This window comes from Pelobates fuscus, chromosome 1, assembly GCF_036172605.1.
Source record: "Pelobates fuscus isolate aPelFus1 chromosome 1, aPelFus1.pri, whole genome shotgun sequence".
NCBI classification, from domain to species: domain Eukaryota; kingdom Metazoa; phylum Chordata; class Amphibia; order Anura; family Pelobatidae; genus Pelobates; species Pelobates fuscus.
Window position 1 is genome coordinate 43,737,761 of NC_086317.1, and position 27,817 is coordinate 43,765,577.

At 42.8% G+C, this 27,817-nt stretch overlaps 1 protein-coding gene across 1 annotated transcript in view; it reads left to right on the forward strand.

Moving 5' to 3' along the window:
• Positions 1 to 27,817, forward strand: part of MRPL39 (mitochondrial ribosomal protein L39) — a 125,899-nt gene that overhangs the window by 63,505 nt on the left and 34,577 nt on the right. The window contains exons 5-6 of the mRNA XM_063448303.1: positions 8,585 to 8,652; positions 8,921 to 9,033. Of these exons, the coding sequence (XP_063304373.1) occupies positions 8,585 to 8,652; positions 8,921 to 9,033 (181 nt within the window). The remainder of the gene's footprint in view (positions 1 to 8,584; positions 8,653 to 8,920; positions 9,034 to 27,817) is intronic.

A 27,817-nucleotide genomic window follows, 5' to 3' on the forward strand; every position in this document is an offset into this window, starting at 1 on the left:
GACAGTGCCAGCCTCATCAAGCGTCTCATAGCTTGTACTTTGAAAAAATAAGAAACCTCTTCTTCTATGGGGAATAGTTCTACACTAAACGCGATTTACGAAATTACAAATCATTTAATGCAAGTGATTTCTCATTTCACTGCCCTGGCCATCCTTACCTCTACAAATCTACCAGTGTCTGCCAAGGAAGTGAGATGTAGCATGAAAAACTACAGTCGTCAACTGTGGTTTTTTTTTTTTACAATGGAAATGTCTCTTAATGTTAAAGGAAATGTATGTGTGAAATCTTATGGTCTCACTTGCATTTGCACTTCCTCTAAGTGGATAATTTTCGTGTGTACAACAGAAGTACTTGATATTTGAAGACTCTTTAATGCTTGCAGTCTGAGTGGATTTTTCTTTGAACTTCCTTTCATGAGTGGTAATATTAATGTGTGTATTTTTCATGTTTTGTGTACATTATCTTCATTGGTTTTGCTCTTGATCCTGGTATGCAGCCTGGGACAGAGAAAGACGTAGTGAGTGTAGCAGAAAATGGCATATGTCGTGCCAACACGTGATGACAAAAGGATGTGGGGCTGTTGGAGGCACAGAAGCAGCAAAAACATTTGCACAGTGCGTAAAATCAACTTTGTTACCTATTTTATAGATAGCCAATCCAAGTATTGTTACCATACTTAGTTTCCTCTGCACAACAGCGTAGTGCAAGATCATGTAAGGAGGTGTGTGTGTGTGTTGTGTTGTTTTGTTTATCAATCATTAGCCCGTACGTTGATCTGGCCCTTGTTCCCATAATGGTCAGCCTTCCACCTGATACAGTAAGAAAGGTTGTGTACGGTCATTATTTTCTCTTTATAGTGCAGCCATGGAAGCACTTTGAATGAGCTTCTGATTGGTTAAAGGGGCACTCTAAGTACCAAAACTACTACAACTTTTTTTAATTTTATTTTTACAAATGCATTTATTTTTTGCTGTCAAATTTTTTTTAGAGAGATTTGACATTGCTTGGGGCTCTCACCTGTAACTGTGTTTTCATTGATGCAGAATAATCATAGCGAAAAATTACTGTAGTATGCTTTTTTTTATTACAGTACTTCTTTTATAAACCATTATCTTTAAGTGCCTGATTCCATTATGAAATAAAGAAAACATTTGTGACCAAAATGAAGCCCGAGGTGAGAAGTTAAAATGGTTTTAACACCACCTTATGAGTTCATCTTGAGTGCAATATAGCACAGGAGAGCCAATGCTGCACATTATATCTGGTAAAAAATAAATACAATGTAAATGTCCTAATTCTCCAAGAGTTCAAATGCATAAGTCTGCCAGTCACTGGCTCCCGAGCAATTAATGGAACAGACTTTGCTAAAACAAAGGTCCGAATCCCTTAACTTAAACAATAACCATGAGTAATGTTGAATGTCATTTATATTGCAAATTCAATATGTTTCTGTTTTTAATAAGAGCAGTTCAATTTCAGCCTGTGCTGATATCCAAGCATATTTGAATGCAATGAGATTAATTGACTGTGGTTAGTAGGTCACTGATGCAGTAAACCCTCCCACACTGTCTAGTAAACCTCTTGCCATAAATTAGGTTTACAGCGTCCTAGATTGGTAGCAGGCTGCGGAGTGGTTTATTACATAATAATCTTGTTATGTTTTTGTTGTCTGCCTTATTTAGGAAGATAAGTCCATAATTCAAGTGGCATATTTCCTCTTGTTTCCTTGTTTTATTTGCTTCTGTTTCTAATTTTAATTTTTTCGTTTAATAATTGTTGGACTATGTAAACCTTTGTATTCACTCCTTCATTGCCAGGATTGGCAATCCCTGTTTAATAATTATTACAAGAAATTATTTAAATTAACTTTTTAAGTACAACATCTAATTTTTGCCACGTTACTGTGTATTATTATTTTTTATATTTATATATATATATATATATATATATATATATATATACATATATATATATATACACAAATAATCTTTTGGCGTTTAGAATATCCTACTTATTTATCAGCAGTTTATTATTAAACCGGAAGAACATTATATTTTGTTATTGGATTTTTAGCTCAAATGTGACAAAGGAAGTGCCACTTCTTACAAGGTATCATCGGATTATCCCCAACTTTTTGTTCAATGCTTTTGGACAAAATTATTGGGATACACCTCTTATATTATTTATTGAATTATTTCATTCAGGGGGGCATGGCTAACCGCCGAGCTTAATGGTCGCTTGAACCTGAGCTCTGGCTACCAAGGCCGACAATCTACATCAATCCGGACTTTTAGGACCCACTAATCGCCAAATTGGAGGATGGCACAAACTAAAGCAAAGAAGAATGCTGTAAAAAGCGAAAACATTATTTTTTTTTTTTGGCACCAAACAACAATTAGATGCCGCGGAGCAAATGCGGCCTACGCAAAATGACAAAGCCAGCCCGAGCCCTCGGGACCCACAGCAAGGGGTAGAAATGTCAGATCACCTTACCAAAAGCCACTTACAAATGGCGCTCGATAATTTATCCCAAAAACTAATTGCGTCCTGGCAACACTCCATGGACTCACTAAGGAGGGATATGCAAGAGATCAATAAACGTACGTCACATGTTGAAGCCAAAATGGACGACTTTTCCGTAGCGCATAATGATCTCTCGAGCCATGTAGAGCAGCTAGAACACAAACTCACAACGACAGAAGCTAAACTGGCAGATCTCGAAGACCGATCCAGAAGGAATAACCTGCGGCTGCGGGGAGTCCCCGAGTTGGTCGAACAGGAGGAACTACAAGCCTATGTCAGAGGTCTCATAAAAGCCTACGTACCGGACATACCGGGAGAGATGTTCCTAGACCGGGTGCACAGAATCCCGAAACCAAGGTACTTACCGGATAATGTACCAAGAGATGTACTCACAAGAGTTCCTTTTTTTCATATTAAAGAGCTAATATTTCGTACAAGCAGAAATAAGCCGGTGCCACACGCTGATTACCCAACAGTAAAACTATTTGCTGATTTATCTGCTACTACCCTGAAAAAAAGAAAGGAACTCTCCCATATTGCAGATATTTTGAGAACCAATGGAATGCGATTTCGCTGGGGATACCTCACGAAAATGCTTATCTCATGCAAAGGGAAGCTACATACCGTCTCTTCACCAGAGGAAGGAATGAAACTAATGCAAACCTGGGGCATAGCAGGCAATATGACGGCGCAATCATCGACATCCTCCCGGCGCTACAAAATGAAATGATCACGATCAATACTAGTTGGAGATGCTGACCCGAATGACAAGCCACAACACACCATATAGGCATGCGATATGCCTCACATCTCCGGAGAGTGTCCTCGCAATACCGCACTTACAGCAATCACACGGAGCCACCGATCAACGACCACGGCAAGCAACACAGCTGACAGGCAAACAACAGAGACTATGGACATTGAATTCACTTCCATCCTGTCAGAAACATCTAATAGATTGCACAGTGAACTACATTTTGAATGCAGTGCATGACTGAGCGAATAAGACTTGGCAAAGAAAGAAAAAACGAAACTGGGAAACCCAGCCTCACAGACATTGCCTACTTTAAGGTTCAGGTACCACATAAACACACACCTAGGCATAAACATTTCATCCACTCAGTACTATATGTATGTGCTCAGATTAATCCATATTCCACCCTCCAACGTCTATACATATGCAACGACATAATATGAATATCGCCCAGGAATAATAATACACATACAATGAGCACGACTTAAGATCTGAGATTCCTCACATGCACAGACAAGTAACATAGACAAATCTACAACACATTAGCTGAACGGCAATAGGATATCCCACCTAAATAGTTATTGGGAAAAAAAACAAACAAACATATATATATATATATATATATATGCACACATCACATTTAATATGTGCTAAAAAATTGCAACATTTGATTATAACATAGTATGGACGTACACATTTCATGATGTAAAAGTTTAATTATGTTATATAGGGCATTATTCTTATGCATATCCTTCACGATGTCAATTGTTTTGTGTGTCTTGCTATGCGAATTCTCCTTTAGGTGTCTCGATCGCAACCTATATCTTGTATAAGGGTATTGTGACTCTCTCCTGGAGCATATACTATGATGTACATGGGTGAACTCCTACACTCACAGGTCCTAAATTACATAAATATACTGTTAGGCCGTTAGCCACCCGAACAGATATCTAGATATCTACCCCCCATGGCTCTGCAGTCAGACGCTATGACCCCAAACGGGGTACGTTGTACAGACCCAAGTTATACCCCTTCCGGTCACCCGCTACCTTCCTATCCCTTCCACACCCCTGGAGCATACTCTACTTCAGGAACTGAAGTTCTATGTAGCAAACCTCCTAATATACTATGTCAGCCATGTCTGCAAACTAACCACTTGCAACACATAATACCCACATATAACATAGAAATAGATTCAGGGCGACAAGCGTTAGCCCAAATACTATATCACTCATAGATGAGTGTGAAAATTATATCCCATAATGTGAGGGGCCTTAACGCCCCACACAAAAGAAGAGTTCTGATGGAAGCAGCGAAACGAGACCACATTGATATTATGTGTATTCAAGAAACACACTTTAAACACAAGCGTGTCCCAGATTTTGGTACAAAAGATTTTCCCACTCAATATCATGCTACACACTCTTCCAAATCCAGAGGAGTATCCTTCCTTTTTCACAAATCTCTCACATTTGAATTACTAAAAGTTAAAAAGGATACTCAAGGCCGTTATCTCATACTGTCAGGGCCGTCTTTAACGCGGGGCAAACGGGGCAGCTGCCCCGGGCCCAGTTGCTCCTGGGGGACCCCAGAGCAGCTGCCCCGTGGGCCCCGCGATTTGCGCAGCCCCCATGTACCCAGCAGTGCGGCTGCACAGAGCCACACCGGCCCGCCAACTAAGGAGGCCCCCCGGGTGGCCCATGCACTAAGGGCCACCCGGTAAGCATGTGTGAGCAGGGGCCCGGTCGGGCGCTGTGACGCTTAAACAGCGCGACCGGGCCCCTTCCTGTACCGGCTGGGAGGAAGTGAGTGCCGCGCGTCACTTCCTCCCACCGGAGATAATAGCCGCGCGGGAGGAGAAAGGCAGGAGGAGGGGAGTTCCAGAGGAGAACTCCCATCTGCCTCAGCCTGCCACTGGACCCCAGGGAAACCACCCTCCTGGAAAAGGTAAGAACCTGGAGGGTGGCTAAATGTGTCTGTGTGTATCAGTATGTCTGTGTGTGTGTGTGTGTCAGTATGTCTGTGTGTGTGTGTGTCAGTATGTCTGTGTGTGTGTGTGTCAGTATGTATGTCTGTGTGGGTCAGTATGTATGTGTGTGTGTATGTCAGTATGTATGTGTGTGTGTATGTCAGTATGTATGTGTGTGTATGTCAGTATGTATGTGTGTGTGTATGTCAGTATGTATGTGTGTGTGTATGTCAGTATGTATGTGTGTGTGTATGTCTATGTATGTGTGTGTGTATGTCAGTGTCTGTGTGTGTGTATGTCAGTATGTCTGTGTGTGTGTATGTCAGTATGTGTGTGTGTGTGTGTGTCAGTATGTGTGTGTGTGTGTGTGTCAGTATGTCTGTGTGTGTCAGTGTGTGTGTGTGTCAGTATGTTTGTGTGTGTGTGTATGTCAGTATGTTTGTGTGTGTGTGTATGTCAGTATATTTGTGTGTGTGTGTATGTCAGTATATTTGTGTGTGTGTATGTCAGTATATTTGTGTGTGTGTATGTCAGTATATTTGTGTGTGTGTGTGTGTGTATGTCAGTATATTTGTGTGTGTGTGTATGTCTGTGTGTGTGTGTGTATGTCTGTGTGTGTGTGTGTATGTCCGTATGTCTGAGAGTGTGTGTGTGTATGTCAGTGTGTGTGTGTATGTCAGTGTGTGTGTGTGTCAGCATGCCTGTCGGTGTGTATGTTAGTATGCCTGTGTGTGTGTCAATACATCTGTCAGTGTATGTGTCTGTGTGTGTTTCAGTATATATGTCAGTGTATGTGTCTGTGTGTGTCAGTATGTCTGAATGTATTTAAGTATATATTTGTGTGTCAGTGTATGTGTGTCAGTATGTATCTGCGAATGTTTTAATATATTTGTCTGTCTGTGTATGTGTCAGAAGGTCTGTCAGTGTGATTGGGGTTGGGCGTAATTGGGGGGGGGCGGGGAGGGGCAGGGCCTAGGGGGCCCAAGAAAATTCTTTGCCCAGGGTCCTATTCATATTATAGACGGCCCTGCATACTGTACTGCAACATTAACACTATTAACTACACACTAGTGGGGATATATAGCCCAAACATAAACCAGAGGAACTTTCTCCTTAAAGTTCTCAACAAAGTCCCACATAACTCCCGAGATATTCCTCTTGCAACATTTCCCACAGAACCTCTTAAAATCCCATAAATATCTTATTTTCCACATGACATCGGAGGGGGAGCCTGGCGCTGGATTAAGGTAAGTGGCTGAAGGGGACCTAAGGACTATATAATGCCAGAAAACAAGTTTGTTTTCCTGACACTATAGTGGTCCTTTAAGTGTACACAAATATTTTATCTTTTGAGTGTTTCATTATTTTATTCTATTAAAAGTGCTCCACTGTTTATTTTGTTTTGAGCATGATATATTTATTTTATGTTCACACATTTTCTAGTAGTCCATTCAAAAACGTACAAAAACAGCCAATTCAAAATAATAAGTCAATCACATTTTAAGGTTTTGGATATAAGGTTGTTTTTTTATTTTTGTTTATTATAAGTTTTTCCATAAGTGCCCAGGTACTTCACTGGCCCGACAAGAAAGGACAATGCCATTGCACAGAATATAAGGATGCTCCAGTACTTTTCTATTACACTTTTAAACCTGCTGACCTTATCTCAAAAAACCATGCACAGCAGGCTCTATGTGCAGTGCAGAGCTTTGTGGAAGTTGCAGGTCGGTTTTTACCTTTTAACATGGTTTGCTGAACTTAATATCCCAGACACCTTAGCTGTATATCCTGATGAGGTGAACAGATGTGTTATTGGAGGAATGCTGCAGGACATAAAGGGTAACATAACATAGAAGCTTACAGGGAAGATGGAATGGAGGAGACAGGGTTTTAATGCAGGCTGCGACAAGACATTTATAAAAAAATAAAAAATAAAAACCTATACAATTTTGAGCATGCATAAACTGCAGATAACTATTTAAGGCAAAGGCTTTAAAATAGATTAGAGTATCCTTTCAATGGCATCTCCATTCATACAAATCAACTCTTAACTCTGAAAGGTCTATTTGTACTATTGAACTTTTCACGATTCTGCAGCCACTTGTCTGGCAATAGTTTATACAGTGTCTGATTTCAATTCATCTTGTCCTTCCATTCTGAACATAGAACTCTAGACTTTAACAGATGCAATGACTGCTGAATGTTCTAAATAATGACAAGTCTTGTACTGGTGTTTAAAAAAGTAAATGGATCAGTCGTTTTATTATCTCCCTCTGCAATTTTTTTTTCTGTTATTTTAGACTTTTCTCTAGATATAAACCCTAACACAAGAACAGTGTAATGTCCAGAGCGATACTCTTAAAGCCACATAATTTTTAAGAGAAACTATAGTGCTAGGAATAAAACGTTGTTTTCCCAGCACTATAGTACCTTCTGCTCCCCCTCTCTCCCCTCCCCCCAAGCCGATAAAGGGTTAAAAATGATTGTCTCTTACGTCCGCTCCTCCTCATCTGACGTCAGCCAATCACATTAGGCCTTCCCCATAGGAAATCGTTCATTCATTGCTTTACTGTGGGGTTTTAGCGTACGCTAGATGTCCTCATGTAAAGCGTAAGGACGTCCAGCGTCCGTTAACGAACCAAAAGACCATTAAGGACCTGGAAGCCACTAGAGGTGAAGTTAACCCTGCAAGGTAATTATTGCAATTTCTCAATACCTGCAATAATTACAATTGCAGGGTTAAGGGGTCAGGGGTGCTGCACCCAGACCACTTCAATGAATTTAAGTGGTCTGGGCGCCTATAGTGTCCCTTTAATGGAGACTTCATATACACAGTCCCTTTTTTGACTATGTAAAACATTGCTATTGCTCAGAAATGGTGATGTTTAATTTTGTCAGAATCACAATTCTAGCAGCTGTCAGACATATTGGCAAGTACATTTATAAACAAACACTTATTTCTTATTATATGTTATTTATAATATTTTATTATTATTATGATAAGTAACTTAACCAAGTTTGTTCCCTGTTTGGTCATTTTGAATGTACATTGTTTTAGAGATGTACATACCGGTTTACACAACATCTCTAAGACTTTGTGCTTGTCACTGTACTGGAGTTGATACAATACAAACATTGCTCCTTTATATAGAGAGCTTCATTTGCTTTGCCTATTAGAATTAAAAGATGGCTCGCAGATGGCATGTTACCATTCCACACTATTGTTTCTCTATTTTATTTGTAGCTTAATAGCTTTTTAATGAGATTCAGTTTTTTCTGCACATGTTTGGTGCGTGCCAGACAGATATTTTAGAAGTCTATCTTTGTGTGCCCACAGTTATCTCTGGAGCTTTCTGCTATGACGTGGTCTTGGACAGCAGATTGGACGACTGGAAACCAACAACAGTAAGTGTGTTTTACTCCAAGAAGGGCTTAGATTGCAGTCATTCTCTTAATGGTGTTCCAGATATGTATCTAAAACTGGAAAGGAGGGAATATGGTACTTTTTAGCACGTTTTTACAGTTTTCTGGAAAAACCAATGAACACACTCAAGCTAAACCTGTTACCTTGCTGTATAAGAGATAATGTAACGTTGCTGACCTCTGAAAGACTAACAAACATTCAGGGATATGTGCTAACCACTGTCTGTACCTAATGTGTTTTCCATTAAAGGAGAATCTTCGTTCCTTCACCAGAGATGCTCTCAGTCTTATCCACAAGGATCTGCCTTTTGAGGCTTTAGAAGTAGAAGAGAAGGTTGCCAGGGAGATATTTCAGCATAATGCGTAAGTGTCTGATTGCATTCTCTGTTTTCTAAAAGCATTTCAGATAATCATAGGGGCAAGATGTAATCTCTTCATCGGTGAAGTAGGTTCTAGGTGTCCCCTAGTGTCTAGGGGCACTATTGATACCGGAGAAACTGACGGAAGCCAAGCACAGAGAGATGGACACAGGTTTCTTCAGGAAGGAAGAGATTCTTTATTGGATCACCGATCGGGACTCAGAGGGACTAGCGTCACCAAAATACCACAAGTTCTGAGCCCCGGACAATAGTGCAGGCTCCTTATATAGGCACATAACTCCTCCCATATTAAACTCCACCCGCACATTCTCTTAACCAATCAACACATATAAGAATTAACTTCCTGTTTGACCGCATGGCCTGTCCAGCACAATGGAGGAGGGGAATACTATATCCTGTATTCTTGCACATGCTCCGTACACTACTGATCGTATCTTGCCACGTGCAACCAACTGATCGATACGTCAGCATATGCACGTACACATGCCACGTGGTAATCTCGGCCTACTAAATTTATTTTTACCGAGATTCCACCACATTCCCCCCTTTGATGCCTCTTGATATTTTACAATTACTTGAGGCATCACTTAACCTTAGTTTTGCTTACACCGCAAGTTACCTTGAACCAGACCAGACTTATCTTATGATGTGAATCTTCAACATTCATCTTCCTGCATTGGTTCTCCTTGATCTAGAGCCTTATACTTATATATCGCCATTATCTGTGCAGCAGCCTTCCTCTCTGCTATATTTTCTATCAGGCTTTGCACAGACCTAACTACTAAGGGTATAAGACACGGTAGGAGTAGACACAACATTAAAATCAGTAGGACTCCACCTACCACTGCCTTAAGCCCTCCAAACCACTCATACCAGCTACCAAACCAACTACTTGGATTATACCCTTTCCATACCTGAGTAGGCACATGCGCTAGTTTAACCATATGGCTAGTAAGCTCAGCTATTGCTTGCCCTTCGTCATCTATTTGAAGACAGCAATTGCTTAGGTTAAACTTCCCACATACACCTCCCTCTACTGCCAAAAGGTAATCCAAGGCTAATCTATTCTGGTATACTGCTGTCCTCATCCTAGTATTATGCTTCGCTAGGAGATTGAGTGCTTGTGATGTTTCGTTAGTAATAATCTCAACCACCGCCTGTAACCTTATAATACGGTTGAGCATATAAATAGGGGTTCTATAACCAAAGGTACCATCTTCTGCCCACGTGGCTGGCCCATAATAATCTATAATACGCTGGGGAGGCCATTCATTATCTTCCCAGGCGCCTATCTCTATGGGTCCCCTTTTCTTCCTATGATTCACATCATACACTTTAACACCTAAAGTCTCACCTGTTTCAATCGGTAACAAGAAGAAGGATGGTTTGAGCATACCCAACACACATGCCCCTTCCCAGTCCTGTGGCAACTCCGAATAGGCTTTTTTACCACAGATCCAGTACAAATTTGCTGGGGCTCTCCAGGTAGATGTGATAGATAGGTCAAACCACACATCCTTTAAATTGGCGTATCTAGCAAACGGGTTAGATGGTTCTGAGACATTTGAAGCCGACCACCAAGTTGTATTCTTTGTATCATCATCATAAGCTTTTTGCCCTAGACAAGTTAATTCTCCTACAGAAGTATTATACATTATTCCTTTCCTTGCTATGCAAACATAACCTATGATGGAGGTCTTTAATCTCCACTCAGATTTACCTCTAACACTCATATGATAATCGGCTTGTGTAGATATTAGTTGGTCAACTGCCTCAGAACCGGACATTACCTCCTTTGCTTCCCAAGGCCATTGGTCTCCCATGTTAGTACCTCCACACACATAGCAGTTGGTAACATTAAGACTACCGGCAATACTTTCAGCTAGGTCAATGAACAGGTTTTTAGCATTATGGGGGATCTTATTATCTATACTCATCTCTTCATAAAAGGAATGGTATACTTGATGAGTCTGGGAGGATACCGTATCAGTCTCTATCCCTATAAACAATATTGTCCCAGGATCGAAACCCGTCCCGTATATTTGAAACCCAAATAAATTGCCATACTTATCTAAGAACTTGTCGGGGTTATTTATAAGTATATGGACTGGGTTGCATTCCATAGACTTACAATATGGGCTAGTCGGCAACTTAGTCACTATCATGTCCTTGTCTACTGTCTGTCCCCAAGTCGCCCACCCCACACAAGACCAATATGGGCAAAAGTTATAGTCTTTATTTGGGCATCTAGGACTCACATATTTATTTTTACTACTGGGACAAATATATTTATCGTTAGATCCATACGTCCTCTCCCATCTAAGATCCCCACATACATTCCACGGCTTTCTACCACTTGATATCGCCTTACATGCATCAAATAGCAGAACACCCGAAGAATGTACGGATTCTAACACCGTCTTATTAATTAGGGTCCCCTGAGGATCTCCATTCCTGAGAGTCAACCAAATTGTACGAGGTTGATACTCTGGACTGAAGCACTTAGGTTCTCCTACTCCTAAATGGCACACACTATAGTCTATATTTAAGTATCTACATCTCGATACATCTCCTTTACACTCGTATTGTGAATGCCAAATTAGGGTTTGGGAAATATGGTTACCTGTTCTCGTAGTCTTAATGCATACCTCACAGCTAGGAGTGTCGGTACCTCTACCTTCCTGAATATAAAAACACACATAAATAAACACTATTAAAAACACATCTTTCGCCGTCATCCTCAGTCTTCGTCCGTGCGAAGGCACCTCAGCTTCCAGGATGTAAGGGCTGCAGGGAATGGAGTTCTGCTCGTCTTCACAGGTGTCCCTTCGAGACTTTCCTGGCTTATATACTATGTGTTGGTAAGCGGACAGGCTTTATTATGGCCTTCTCACTCACGCACCAAATCCCAAAAATAATAAAATTTGTAATCCACAATAGTTCCTCGTTACTCCTGTTATGGTACTTTTTGAAAGTAAACCAAAATGTTCAAAGTCTATCTGTTCCTGTCCAAATCAATAAAATTAAATTGCGTATATACGCTGAAGTAATTAAGTCTGACACACGAGGTTCAGGTTAAAATAACTTCGAGAAAGTTTATTGGCAAGTGAAGAAAAAGCGGGCGCGCAGGCCCTTTTAAGAGGCATTTTGCGTCATCATTGATTATTAGAATATCAGCAAATAAACATCATCAATTGGATTAATTGTTAAGTGACGGAGTTAGTGTCTTACCTATTGGTTAGTAAAATTAAGAGGTTAGTCCCGTGCCCACCCATCAGAGGTGGGATTATTCTGGACACGGGTGGGGGACAAGGGGGTCCTAAGCGTCATTTTACACGGTCAGTGATATCAGGCTTTATGTCCAGGTGCAAGGTCTCTTATGAATAGAACATTTCATTACTACTGTGTTCTGTGGCCTTCAAACTGTACTATCTTACAAGCTCTTAAGGAGTAGCCAGCAAGTCTTAAGGAGTAGCCAGCACCTCCTGGTACTTGTCCTTGAAGGAAACACGGTCTTTGTCTACTGTATTAATTGGGTTGAGAAGTTCAGTCACGTAATGTAGTTTTAAAATGAACAAGTTAAGTCATGAGGACAAAATGGAGGATTGAAGAAGTCAGGTTAGGAGGACAAAATGGAGGACGAAGTCACAGTATAAAGTTAAAATGGAGTTAGTACAATAATTCAATACAAGTACAATAAAGATTTTTAATAATTCCACATCACTCCGACTGAGTAGTGCGTTTTAACCGGATCTTGCAGGGATTCTCTGGATCTGCTGTAACTTGCCAAGAATCGACTGCTGCTGGTTTAACCCTGGAGTGATGTATCCACGGAGTCACTTCGGCCACTTTTATCGCTGTAGGGGTAGACAAAAGAACAACATAAGGACCTCTCCACTTGGGCCCTAACGGTACATTATTCCACTCTTTAATCCACACTTGATCTCCTGGATGATAACTATGAACAGGGGGATAAATATTCACAGGTAATCTATCTTGTACCCATTTCTGTACCTCCTCCATAGTCTTACCCAACTCTACAACCTGCTGCCGGGTAATTCCTTCTCCCAACTGACTCAAATCCCCCCTTAAGTTACCAAGTACGGGAGGTGGTCGCCCATACATGATTTCAAAAGGAGAGAGGCCCATCCTTCTGGTAGGGGTACTGCGGATTCGCAATAGAGCTATGGGTAAGAGAACGTTCCACTTAAGTTGGGTTTCCTGACACATTTTAGCCAACTGGTTCTTAATAGTTCTATTCATTCTCTCTACCTTACCAGAACTCTGGGGTCTATATGCAGTATGAAGCCTCCACTTTATACCAAGCATATGAGTCAGTTGTTGTAGGCACTGGTGAACAAAAGCTGGACCATTGTCCGATCCTATAGAACAGGGTAGTCCATATCGGGGTATTATTTCTCGTAGCAGGAATCTCACAACTTCTCCTGCTTTCTCTGTACGAGTAGGACATGCTTCTACCCAGCCTGAATAGGTGCACACAATTACCAACAGGTAACGATGTCCACCCGATTTAGGCATCACTGTAAAGTCTATTTGTAGATCGGACATGGGGAGTCCCCCCATAAACTGGACTCCTGGTGGCTTTACTGGTCCTTGTCTTGCATTATTTTTAGCACACGTTACACATCTGCGTACAATGGCCTGAGTCAAGTTGGACAATCTTGGTATGTAGAAATGTTTCCTGAGAGATTCTTCTGTACTGTCTCTCCCAGAATGTGTCCCGTTATGATAGTTCTGGACAATTTCTACTGCTAGTGATGCTGGTATGACTATTCTTCCATCTTCTAGCTGATACCACTTGTTCTCCAAATACTTTCCCGGTTCAGTCTTTAACCACTCCTCTTCTTGAGTTGTATAAACTGGAGTCCATTGAGACAGTGGGGTTGGTATTAGAGCAGCTATATGCCCCACATACTCCTGTCTTCCTGATTCAGCGGCACGCTTAGCTAGAATGGTCGTGTGTGATCAGGTAGACCTAATGCTGGGGCACTCATCAAAGCCTTCTTCACATCTTCAAATGCCGTTTGCTGTTCTTGAGTCCATAAGAAGGGGTCGTGCTCTGTACCTTTGATAGCTGCGTACAGAGGTTTTGCCAGTATCGCGTAGCTGGGAATCCATATCCTACAGAAGCCTGCTGCCCCCAAGAATTCTCGCACTTGTCTTCTATTCTTGGGTATTGGTATTTGGCAGACAGCTTCTTTTCTCTCTGGCCCCATAATTCTTTGACCTTCAGAGATATGGAATCCCAGATATTTGACAGTTGGCAAACACAACTGAGCCTTCTTTCTAGACACCTTGTATCCTGCCTTCCAGAGAATGTGTAGTAGATTGTGCGTTGCTTGCTGACAGATTTCTTTTGTAACTGCTGCTATCAACAAGTCATCTACATACTGTAACAATACACACTCTCCTGGGATGGACTCGAAATCCAGTAGATCTTGACTTAGAGCTGAACCAAATAGGGTAGGTGAATTTTTGAACCCTTGGGGCAGTCTTGTCCAGGTCATTTGGCGTTTTGAGCCCGTTACAGCGTTCTCCCATTGGAAAGCGAAGATACATTGACTTTCTGCGGCAATTCGGAGGCAAAAGAAGGCATCTTTGAGATCTAAGACTGTGAAGTAAGTAGCCCCGCCCAGAATTAAAGCAAGCAGGTTATATGGATTGGGCACAACTGGATGTATACTAACAACCGCATCATTGACTGCTCTCAAGTCCTGCACAGGTCGATACTCATCTGTACCGGGCTTTTGAACAGGCAGCAATGGGGTGTTCCAGGGGGAAGTACAGAATTTTAGGATACCATACCGTATGAACTTATCCAGATAAGATTGGATGTTCTTCTTAGCCTTCTGCGGGATGTGGTATTGTCTTAGGCTTACTGGATAAACCCCAAGTTTTAGTTCGATTTTAATAGGTGGAATATTGCGGGCCAGTCCTGGTGGGTTGTTCTCTGCCCAAACTCCTGGTATGTTGAATAAGGACTCATCACTCCTAGGGTTTTGGCTAGTCAACACTGTATAAAGTCGCCACTCTTCTTCCTTTGGTACGGATAAAGTCATAATACCTGAAGGTCCATTAAACTTTAGAGATGTTGTTCCATTTGGTAGGAACGTAATCTGCGCTTGTAATTTAGATAGCATATCACGTCCCAGCAATTGGACTGGACATTCAGGCATATAAAGGAATTGATGTTCTACTACGTGGCCTCCCAATGTACAGAGTCGACTTTTAAGAACCGGTTTTTCAGCACTTCTTCCAGTTGCTCCTATCACAGTAATAGTCCTTCCAGATGGAGGAGCAACTAGATTAGTCACCACTGAATGTTCAGCACCAGTGTCGATCATGAACGCACTCCTTTTTCCCCCTATTGATACATCGACCATAGGCTCCGCTCGACCAAGGGGGATGGAGCCCGGTCGGTATCAATAGTCCTCCATGACCGTGTCAGCCAATCCTACAAAGTCCCTACCTTCTCTATCGCGGGACCTTTGCGCTGCTGGAATATACCTGTCTTCTCTAACACTTCCTCTGTTCCCATTACTCCCTCTATTACCATTACTCCCTCCGGGGCCTCCTCTACCTCTCGCTCTGCCTCTAAAGTTTCCGTAGCCTGCCCTGGGTTGGTCTCTCTCGTACTGCTCTCTTTGTGGACATTCGTTCCTCCAATGCCCTTCTTCCTTGCAATACGCGCATTGATTCCTACTCAAAGGTTCCCTATTCCATCTACTATCGCCTCTATCTGGGCCCCGTCTATCTACGCCTGCGATCGCTACCGCTAGCATATCAGCCTTTTTACGCATCTTGCGCTCTTCCTCTTTCTTACTTTCTGTATCCCTATTCATATAAACCTTATTCGCTACCTCCATTAGTTGGGTGATGGACATACCTGCAAACCCTTCTAACTTTTGTAGCTTGCGCTTAATATCTCCGTAAGCTTGGCTGACAAAGGCGGAGTTCACCATTCGGGAATTATCTGCGTCTTCCGGATTAAAGGGGGTATACAAGCGGTATGCCTCCAATAATCGGTCATAAAAGACACTGGGCGCTTCATCGCTTTTCTGAATCACCTCAACTGTCTTCGACATGTTAATAGCTTTCTATCCTCCTGCTTTCATGCCAGCAATTATAGCGTCTCTATAGGCTCTGAGTTGAACCATATCAGCACCATTTACATTCCAATCGGGATCGGTGTTGGGATAATGTGTTGCGGCCCATGCTGATGGATTGGCTTGGTTTAAAGTACGGGCTTTATCCTCTAGTGCTTTAATGGCCGCTTGATTAATTCTTGTCCTTTCCTCATTGTTAAATAAAGTCATTAATAACTGCTGGCAATCAGCCCATGTCGGATTATGCGTCTGTACTATTGAGGTGAACAGATCAGTCATAGCTTGTGGTTTCTCAGTATACGAGGAATTGTGGGTCTTCCAGTTTAAAAGATCGGTTGTAGTGAATGGGACATATACGAAGACTGGGTCAGCGTGTGCCATTTGACCTGCGGCATCGATATAGGCTGACCCGGGATTCAGGCGAAGAGGCATCTGATAGTGCTTTAATTGTTGGGTACCAGTCAGTTGTCGGGTTTGGATGGGGCTACGTAAAGGGGCGTCAGTCATGGGTTCCGGTCGGGGAGAGATAGGGTATGGGGATGTGGGAAGTTGGTTTTGGGAAAAGGTTGTAAATAAAACACTTCGAGTCGAGCTAGATGAAGCTTGACCGGAAGTCTGAAGTGGCGCCAAATCAGGATATTCGTTCTTAATGGGGGTTGGTTCTGATTCCGGAAGGGGAGATTTAGTACGAGGGGGGGTGGATCCTGTACTGGAGGAGGATGCGGAAGTGGATGGGGGTAATGAGGGGAGGGTTGCAGGACTTCCTGCGCTTGCGTCACTTCCTCTTAACGGAAAGTAAGGGGGCGGTAAAGGGATCTCGGACTCAGGGGGCGTGTCCAAAATGGGCCTAACATTAGTCCTAGTGGACAAACAAGTCCTAGCTACCATGAGACGACATTGCTCCTCGTGGCATGTCTGAAGCCATTTTGGCGAGTCATTTACGGCGTGTCTCCAACAATCAATATAAGGAAACTGGCCGTAAAGTTCAGGCCTACCTGATACAGCCACGTGTAAGCGCTGTACCAGAGTTGGATCCAAACTGCCACGTGGCGGCCATGCCGCAACCAAAGTAGGCCACTCCCTAGTGCACAAAGTAACCAAACGTACAGGAGACATTTTAACCCCAAAATCACAAGTTTTGAATCCCTTTTTAAAATTCTTCACCATACAACCTAAGGGATCCGGAATCGTTGACTGCGACGCACCCATACTTAACAATGGAACGTCGTCGACAACGAATACTATACACGTGTACTATTCAACAGTCACACCCGTTTCCTCTGGCAACAGCACCACGTGGTACAGTTACCAAGTGAAACGTACACAATAACAATAAACACTCAGGGAATTCCCGTACACACACAGCTGTTACACCAGTCACTATATAATCAATATTATGCCCTTTGGCGTAACTATACAGTCACCCACGCTATAATTCTCTATATACGAATTACCCGTCTATAACACACCCCAGTAACATCGTCTTTTACAAATAGCGGTTACAGTACGGTTAGCATAGGTCAAAGCACAAGTTAAGGTCACAATACAATTATTAGTGGTTATGGTGTTAAAACATGCAATTGACGACAATGATTAGTACTTATATACAGTGTCAGTAAATATACAGGGTTATGGTACCGTGCACTATAATACAGCAACACACTATTAACACTCTCGCTAGACGGCTGAGCTCGCGCTATCTAACAAGATATACACTTTACTAAACAATCGTTAACACATTTACAATTCCCAACTAAACTATTGGCCAGTACCTTGAATGGACTACCTAAAACTATATACACCCGTTTTGGTTAGCCACACTGCCCAATCACCACATATAGCGAGCTAGAGAACCGAATTTACACAGGCGCCTCTTAGTCGCACTATCAAAAGTCTAGTGGGTTCCAAATTTACACGCCTTCCCACTTAGCCCAGATAGGTTGAGAGCTAGCGAACCGAATTTACACAGGCGCCGCTTAGTCTCCCGGTCCCTCCGACCTAGCGAACGTAATATACACCCTAGAACGCTAGTCTAGACAAGACACCGGTGTCCGGCTAGGGCTATTTACACCAGGACCCCGCCTGACTAACAAAATCAAACGGTCTGACTAAAGAGCGTTCGATCGAGCGGTGCGCCTTCGCTCCTTCCCTCCGACAGAGGGGGCAGATACACAGATTCAAAACCCCTTTGGGCCTACCGCACAATCGGTATACCCCTAGTGGGTCCTGCCGTCTAAAACAGCAGTTGTCTTACCTCCTCGTTCCTGAACCTGAGTTCACACTCATCGACGGGGACACCCCAGCACTTCTCACGTAGAGGCCGATGATCTCCTGGACAACGGCCCAGTGGCGCCGAGACGAAGGGAGGTCCACGCAGAAGTTCAGGGGTGCAGCCGTAGAGAACGTGGGCAAAGATAGACCGTCTCACGCCTCTGCCTCTCAGCTACCGTTGAACGATGAGCTTCCCGGCCAATGCACCAAATGATACCGGAGAAACTGACGGAAGCCAAGCACAGAGAGATGGACACAGGTTTCTTCAGGAAGGAAGAGATTCTTTATTGGATCACCGATCGGGACTCAGAGGGACTAGCGTCACCAAAATACCACAAGTTCTGAGCCCCGGACAATAGTGCAGGCTCCTTATATAGGCACATAACTCCTCCCATATTAAACTCCACCCGCACATTCTCTTAACCAATCAACACATATAAGAATTAACTTCCTGTTTGACCGCATGGCCTGTCCAGCACAATGGAGGAGGGGAATACTATATCCTGTATTCTTGCACATGCTCCGTACACTACTGATCGTATCTTGCCACGTGCAACCAACTGATCGATACGTCAGCATATGCACGTACACATGCCACGTGGTAATCTCGGCCTACTAAATTTATTTTTACCGAGATTCCACCACACTATAGGCATCCAGATCTCTTCATATCAATGAAGTTGTTTGGATGCCATATCTCCCTCAATTTAACCCTGCAGTGTTCTGCCAACATTAAATCTCTGCTATTTCAGTCTGATGGCCCTTATAGAGACCATCTCATTGGTGCAGCATTGCATTTTTGCTGTGCATGCACACTATTGCAATGCTTTCCTATGAGAACCTTCTCAGTCATGGAGGCTGGATGAGCAACAAAGAGAGCACTGTGGCGTGGGAGAAAAGGTAAGTAAACATGTATTTCACGTCTTCCAGGGATCTGGTTACCTAACAGGTAAATAGGACACTTTAGTTTAACTTTAATTGGCCTTTGATTATTTGAGGATAAAGACAGGACAATCTAAGTTACTATCTGGCCTGCCATTGCCCATATTGTATGGGCTTTCACCGCCACACCTGCTATCTGGACCACCCTGGCAGCCCAGGCTGTGCAAGCGAGTGAATTGAAAACAAAATTCAACATTGTAGATAAAAATAGATGTTACAAAATATATCTCAATTTAGTTTCATTTGTGAAATATAAAGTGTTCTGTTCTTAGTCTTTTTTTTTTTTTTTTTTCTTGTATGGTAGGACTTACAGTTTTTTTGCTGCATTTTGTCCCCTTTTGACTCCTACTTTTGTTGTTGTTATTATACTAATATATACTACTTTTTTCTTCTTTTTTTGTTCTTGAATATTCACGTAGATCTATTTAAAACTCCTTTCTATACATGCATCAGTGCACAACCTTTTTAAGAAAAAAATCTTTGTCATTGAGACGCAATCATTAATTAGCTATATTGGTGCCAACAAGTTGAGGCTGCCAGTAAAACAAACTGTGATCAGAGGTCACTTAAGTTGTTCACTCTTAAAAAAGGATACAAACGGGGGCGGAGCCTAACCACGGACCCGATCAGACGCCATTTCTAGCAGCTCCTAAGATTCCAAAACTAATCCGCCCGATATCGGCAAAACCACCAACAATCCAGCCACAGCACTCACCGAACTGGATCCAGCAGGGCAAGAGGAACCGACTGATGCCTTTTTTCCAGGCACCAAAAACAACGAGGAGGAAGCCCAGGTCTGAGGCCTATCGAGCACTCCACAGCCTGGAAGGAATACTGGGGAGCTTTACCGCGAGCAGAGCAGACAGCCCGCAACTCCAAACACTGCCAGCCTCACCAGCACCAATGCCAGGGAAAGGTAGGCGCTCACAAAAGCCCCAAAACCAGGCAGAAGGTCAGGATATAGGGGCCATGTTACAGAGGCCCGCCCAACTCAGACCCACTCCCGCGGAAAACACGCAAGCTAGGGACATGGGCACAGCAGCAGGCCATGACAGACCTGGTAGCTCACAATCCCCACAAACCCCTCAAGCTGAGCAACATGAGCAGCCAGATGACTCAGCACCCACCACAAAAAGGGATTTAAAACTTCTCCTGGCAGAAATACACAAGTTACTGGCGGCGGACTCCGCTCTACTTAAAAGGGAGGTGCAGGCAGTCACTGAGAGAGTGCGAACCTCAGAGGAGGACATAATAACAGTGCAAACCCACTTAACCACCGTGGATACCTCCATACAAGAGCTTCAAGCCCAAAACCAGACCCTGTCACTCAGGCTTGCAACCCTGGAAGACCGCCAGAGGCGTACACATATCAAGATCAGGGGCATACCCTCAGCGGTCACGGCAGCAGAACTGCCACACTACGTTAGAAGACTGGTGACAACAGTCATGTCTCACACTGTGGCCAAACGAATAAACATAGACAGTGTATACCGTCTCCCAAGCCCTCCTCAACGCACAACGCCTCTAGCACGAGACGTCATTCTCAGATGCGTCACGCTACCTGATAAGCTCCAAATTATGGCGGCAATCAAAGATAAGGCACCGCTCACATTCGAGAACTGAAGCCTCACGTTCTACCAGGACCTTACAAGGGCCACCCTCCAGATCCGTAAAAGTTATGGGCCTGTCACAACCCAGCTTAGAAACGCAGGTCTGGCTTACCGCTGGGGAGCGAACGGCTCCTTAACAGTGACTCAGAACGGGACTACACATATGCTGCAGAGTTTGGGAGCTGCACAGACTTTTTTGAGTACACTGGGTCTGCTGCACCCGACCGCACCGTCCACCTCCGAACACCAGGCGACCTCATGGGACTCAGCGTCCGTCACACCATTCACCCCGAGAGAGAGGAACCCACAGCCAGAGACACCGTGACTGCGGGATGCTAACTCCCGAGGACTATATTTGAAACTCAATGTTATCTTCTTTTGTTTTATTTCAGTGTTTATTCATGGTAGAGGGTATTTTACCCCCTCGCTTAAATATGGCAACACTACACAGTGCCCTCACGGGCCGGAGCCCAGCACAAGCAAGGGCAGATTAGGCTGACAAGCATATCCACTAACACCAAATGGCATATCTTTCCCCCACACCCCTCCCCCCCCCCACCGCCCCCTTGGGTCAGGGGCCACAGCGTGGTTACATATCCCTTTACCTCAACACCACATTATTAAGAGCGCACATGCTCACATTATTCACGATAAGCAACCACCTCTTAAACCTGCAACCAGCATGATATTACATATTTTACACATGACAAGTGCCTGCAACCCGCAACCCCAACCATCAACATGCACCACCACAGGGCACAGGTCGTAAACAACGCACATAGGGACCGCAAGCAGAGCAAATCATAAGCAGAAGCTCACTATAGAGCGACATCTCCCTAGCAGTCCCCAAACAAAGTTTAAGCATGTACCAAAAAGAAAAAATGATGCTGTTTAAAAAAAGATTGATTATCACACCAGTTCTAAGAGTAATGCTATATTCAATGTTATACTTGTATCTGTATCAACGTGTTTTTCAATTTTTATGTGTCCAACCTTGTATTAAAACAAAGCGTCCTGAAAAATAAAGAATTTAAAAAAAAAAAAAAAAGGATACAAACTGGCTTTTAAAAAAAAAAAAAAAACTAAAAACTAAAAAAAAACACAGGCATTTAGGCGAAAGTATGGGTAGAATCCTGGACTAATAGAAACAAGCATCCACTTCTTTCCACATCAAATATTTATTTCCCTTCCGTCTTTGCTTGCAATCCTCTAGTTTACACGCAGTTTAATCCTGCTTCATGCCGTTCTTTGTTAGAATTTAACACTCGCACCATCCGTGCTTTAAACCTGTCAGCATTAAGAAGCTGCGATTTCACCATAGCAATGCCTCTGGATACACATTGCTGGAGACTGTGAGCAGCACACACAAAATCTGCTTGATTAGCAACCAGTTTGAAATGGAAATGTACATTAATGATCTGTAAACCTGAAATGTACCCAGAGTGGCATATTGCTGTTTATCTATTGGAAACGTGGCAGATGTAAACTGCTGCTTGAACTATCTTTATGGTTAGTTGGATGTACTAATAAACAAACAGGCTTACTCTGTGTCTATCTCAACTGCATACATCCTTACCTAATTGTTATATATAATGACTGTTCATACTGCAAACTGAACATAACCAAAACACAAGCTCTATTAGCCATTGTAAGAAGGTGGTATGATCCTTCCTAATATAGTATCAAACTATAGAGCAGCCAGATTGGAGAGAGAGTCACTTTGCAGTTTAAACTAGAAACTCCACAATATAAACATCATAGGCGTGCGCAGCCTATTGCATTAGGGTGTGCACCCTAAAGCACAAGCACACGCGGCGTATATATATATATATATATATAAACAAATTCGAAATCTGGCACTCTACCTTGCTTGTTTTTCTCTTCAAACAAATGCCTTGGTGCTGCAGAGCGTTGTTATATAGAAAATGAAGAATCAGAGCACTCCAAAGGGCTTTAGTAAAAAAATGCTTTATCTGTGTGAAGAAATCGACGTTTCGACCCGCAGGTCTTTATCAAGATAACATAACATGCAAACAAGTGTACTTAAATAGCAATGGTAATTAGCAAGACATTACTTACCCCAGTGTGAACGTGGTGCCCCATCACCATGTGTAGCCGTTGTGTGATGATTAAGCTGTGGCCAGTGGCGTGCGTAGCCCAGTGATGACGTAAACAGGTATGTGTCCAATGAGTATCATGAAAAAGTATCGTGTGTGTAGAGACTATTATTACGGGCGCATGCGTGAAAGCGTGTGGCGCGGAGAGACGCGCCGAGATGACGTGGATTATATGTGCCCAATAGAGAATACGAAGAGAGCGTTGTGTGTCTATGACAACCACCTACTTCGTGCGCATGCGTAGATCAATAGGAAAAACGAAGCAATTAAAATCAAGGAAGACATTTTAACAAATGTTAATGAGTAAACACATAGATGCAGAAATTGTTGAATAATCTAAGTTTAAACTGCATATCCATATCTAGTGATTAACGTGGCATATATGCCGCTACTAGAGGTTATGACATAGCGTCCTGTAGTCATGGGAACCGATATAGCGTGTGCCTGCTTAAAGAGATAAGTGAAACTCAGAGGGATCTGAAGAAGTGTGATGTGTATGTACAAGAGAACAGATAAAAGAGGTATGATCCAAAGTGGATCATAGATGTGTGCGAGGGGTGATAAATCTGGGGAATGTGATGAGAGTGAAAGTGATGAGAATCTTAAAGATACAGGAAGGGGGAAAGGAAAATGTGTGGAAAGTAAATATATATAGAGACGTGACAAGTGCAAAGCCTGAGAACGTAAACAATGTGAGTGAAAGAAAGATCCCATTGGGTGAACCCGGAGAGGGTGAAAAAATATATATAGTGTGTCCCGTGATGGTGGGTGTATATACATATGTACAGGGTGTGGAGGACTTGGACACATGGGTGTGAACCATCTGTAAAGATGCATAGTAAAACAAACAGGTATAGGCTATGGATCAATGTGTAGCGCTATGTATATTATAAGGATGAATATGAGGGTACAAAGAAAATGGTAGAACGAACAATAATAAAAAAATAGAGATTATTCTTTCTTGTTTTTTCTATGGCCAGATAGGAGAGACAGTATTTAGCGATTGTCCAGAAAAGAATGAAATGAAATATATTCGTTGAGGCCTCTGGGTTGGACTGTGTCCAGAGTCTTTATCCAGTACGTTTCACGTTGGAGCAGGCTTTTGGAACGATCGCCACCTCTGGACAGTGGGGGGATATGGTCGATGGCGATGAATTTCAACGTCGGGAGTCGATGGTTGGCTTCAAGGAAGTGTTTGGCCACCGGTTTCTCAGTTTTGCCGTCTCTAAAAGCAGTCATTATGCCTGAGCGGTGTCCCCTCATTCTGTCTCGTAATGTAAGGTCCGTCTTCCCCACGTAGTAGAGGCCACAGGGACATGAGATTAAGTAAACAACGTGGTCCGTCAGGCAGGTGATGTGATGTCTGATAAGGTATCGTTTACCTGAGTGAGGGTGGACAAATGATGGTCCTGCAAGCATATGTCCACATGTGACACAATTCGTGCATTTAAAGCAACCCATCTTCGTATGTCCTATCCTGGTCTCATATTGGTTGGTGTAATCGCTTTTAACCAAAATGTCCCTCAAATTGCGGTTGCGTCTAAAAGCAATCCGGGGAGGGTGAGAAAATTTAGGATGTAATGTAGGGTCTGCAGACAGTAGGTCCCATCGATTTCGTATCACCTTGGCGATCCGATCGCTGGCTGTATGGTATAGAAATGGTAATGTAATAGTTGCAGGGTCTTGTGAATCTGTGCCCGTTTGTGGCAGAGATTGATGGAAGATCTCAGTAGCTCTCTGTAATGATCGTTTAAGTGTGTAGGGCGAGTACCCCCTCTGTAGGAACGCTTGTCGCATAGTTTCCATCTGGTGTTTGATGTTCTCTGGATCTGAATTGTTCCGTAGTACCCTAAGGAACTGGGAGATCGGGAGGGATCTCTTAAGTGCACCTGGATGGAAACTAGTGGCGTGTAACACTGTATTGCGGTCAGACGTTTTTTTGTATAAAGTATATCCAATGGAGTTCTGTGTTCGATAAAGCTCAACGTCAAGAAATTGAATCCTATTGGTGTCGCTACAGTGACTTAGGCGTACGGGGGAGTCTATGTTGTTGAGGTCTTGAATCATGCTGTCGAAAGATGAAGAGGAGCCTGACCATAGTATCAGAATGTCGTCCACATATCTATAATAAGATATGATATTAGATTGATAATTTGACAAAATGTGTTGTTGCTCATAGGCATACATATAGCTGTTAGCGTAATTGGGCGCTATGGCCGATCCCATGGCTGTTCCTGTTTGTTGAACATAAAAATACTTCTCGAACCGAAAATAATTATTGGTCAGAGTAAATTCTAGACATTCCAAAAGGTATTCGATAGGTGGCCCCTGGTACTGATCTGAGTGAGTCAGAATTTGTCTCATGGCCTCTAATCCCTCTAGGTGGGGTATTATGGTGTAGAGATTTTTAACGTCTACAGTAGCCAGGATAATAGGTCCATCCGGAAGAGAAATAAGGCCGAGGTGGGTGAGAAGGTCATGTGTGTTTTTGAGACACGTAGGGATGAGTAAAGAAGGCGTTTTGCAATGGTGATCAATGAACTTCGCCAATGGTTCTAATATGCCGCGTCTGGCGGAAACAATGGGTCGGCCAGGGGGGTTGTTGGGGTCCTTGTGGACCTTAGGTAAGGTGTATAACACCGGAATAGTAGGATGTGGGTCGATCAGAAATTTGGCAGTCTGTTCATCGATCCATCCTGCTTCCAAACCCCTGGTGACTAGTGTTTGTAGTTTACTCATAATCGTGTTGGTTGGATCAAATGTGATCCGTTGATAGGTGGTTTGATCAGATAATTGTCTAAGAATCTCTGTGCGATATGCTGTGTAATTCTGTATGACAATGGAGCCACCCTTGTCACCCTTGTTTTCTCACCCTCCCCGGATTGCTTTTAGACGCAACCGCAATTTGAGGGACATTTTGGTTAAAAGCGATTACACCAACCAATATGAGACCAGGATAGGACATACGAAGATGGGTTGCTTTAAATGCACGAATTGTGTCACATGTGGACATATGCTTGCAGGACCATCATTTGTCCACCCTCACTCAGGTAAACGATACCTTATCAGACATCACATCACCTGCCTGACGGACCACGTTGTTTACTTAATCTCATGTCCCTGTGGCCTCTACTACGTGGGGAAGACGGACCTTACATTACGAGACAGAATGAGGGGACACCGCTCAGGCATAATGACTGCTTTTAGAGACGGCAAAACTGAGAAACCGGTGGCCAAACACTTCCTTGAAGCCAACCATCGACTCCCGACGTTGAAATTCATCGCCATCGACCATATCCCCCCACTGTCCAGAGGTGGCGATCGTTCCAAAAGCCTGCTCCAACGTGAAACGTACTGGATAAAGACTCTGGACACAGTCCAACCCAGAGGCCTCAACGAATATATTTCATTTCATTCTTTTCTGGACAATCGCTAAATACTGTCTCTCCTATCTGGCCATAGAAAAAACAAGAAAGAATAATCTCTATTTTTTATTATTGTTCGTTCTACCATTTTCTTTGTACCCTCATATTCATCCTTATAATATACATAGCGCTACACATTGATCCATAGCCTATACCTGTTTGTTTTACTATGCATCTTTACAGATGGTTCACACCCATGTGTCCAAGTCCTCCACACCCTGTACATATGTATATACACCCACCATCACGGGACACACTATATATATTTTTTCACCCTCTCCGGGTTCACCCAATGGGATCTTTCTTTCACTCACATTGTTTACGTTCTCAGGCTTTGCACTTGTCACGTCTCTATATATATTTACTTTCCACACATTTTCCTTTCCCCCTTCCTGTATCTTTAAGATTCTCATCACTTTCACTCTCATCACATTCCCCAGATTTATCACCCCTCGCACACATCTATGATCCACTTTGGATCATACCTCTTTTATCTGTTCTCTTGTACATACACATCACACTTCTTCAGATCCCTCTGAGTTTCACTTATCTCTTTAAGCAGGCACACGCTATATCGGTTCCCATGACTACAGGACGCTATGTCATAACCTCTAGTAGCGGCATATATGCCACGTTAATCACTAGATATGGATATGCAGTTTAAACTTAGATTATTCAACAATTTCTGCATCTATGTGTTTACTCATTAACATTTGTTAAAATGTCTTCCTTGATTTTAATTGCTTCGTTTTTCCTATTGATCTACGCATGCGCACGAAGTAGGTGGTTGTCATAGACACACAACGCTCTCTTCGTATTCTCTATTGGGCACATATAATCCACGTCATCTCGGCGCGTCTCTCCGCGCCACACGCTTTCACGCATGCGCCCGTAATAATAGTCTCTACACACACGATACTTTTTCATGATACTCATTGGACACATACCTGTTTACGTCATCACTGGGCTACGCACGCCACTGGCCACAGCTTAATCATCACACAACGGCTACACATGGTGATGGGGCACCACGTTCACACTGGGGTAAGTAATGTCTTGCTAATTACCATTGCTATTTAAGTACACTTGTTTGCATGTTATGTTATCTTGATAAAGACCTGCGGGTCGAAACGTCGATTTCTTCACACAGATAAAGCATTTTTTTACTAAAGCCCTTTGGAGTGCTCTGATTCTTCATTTTCTATATATATATATATATATATATATATATATATATATATATATATATGTGTGTGTGTGTATATATACACATAT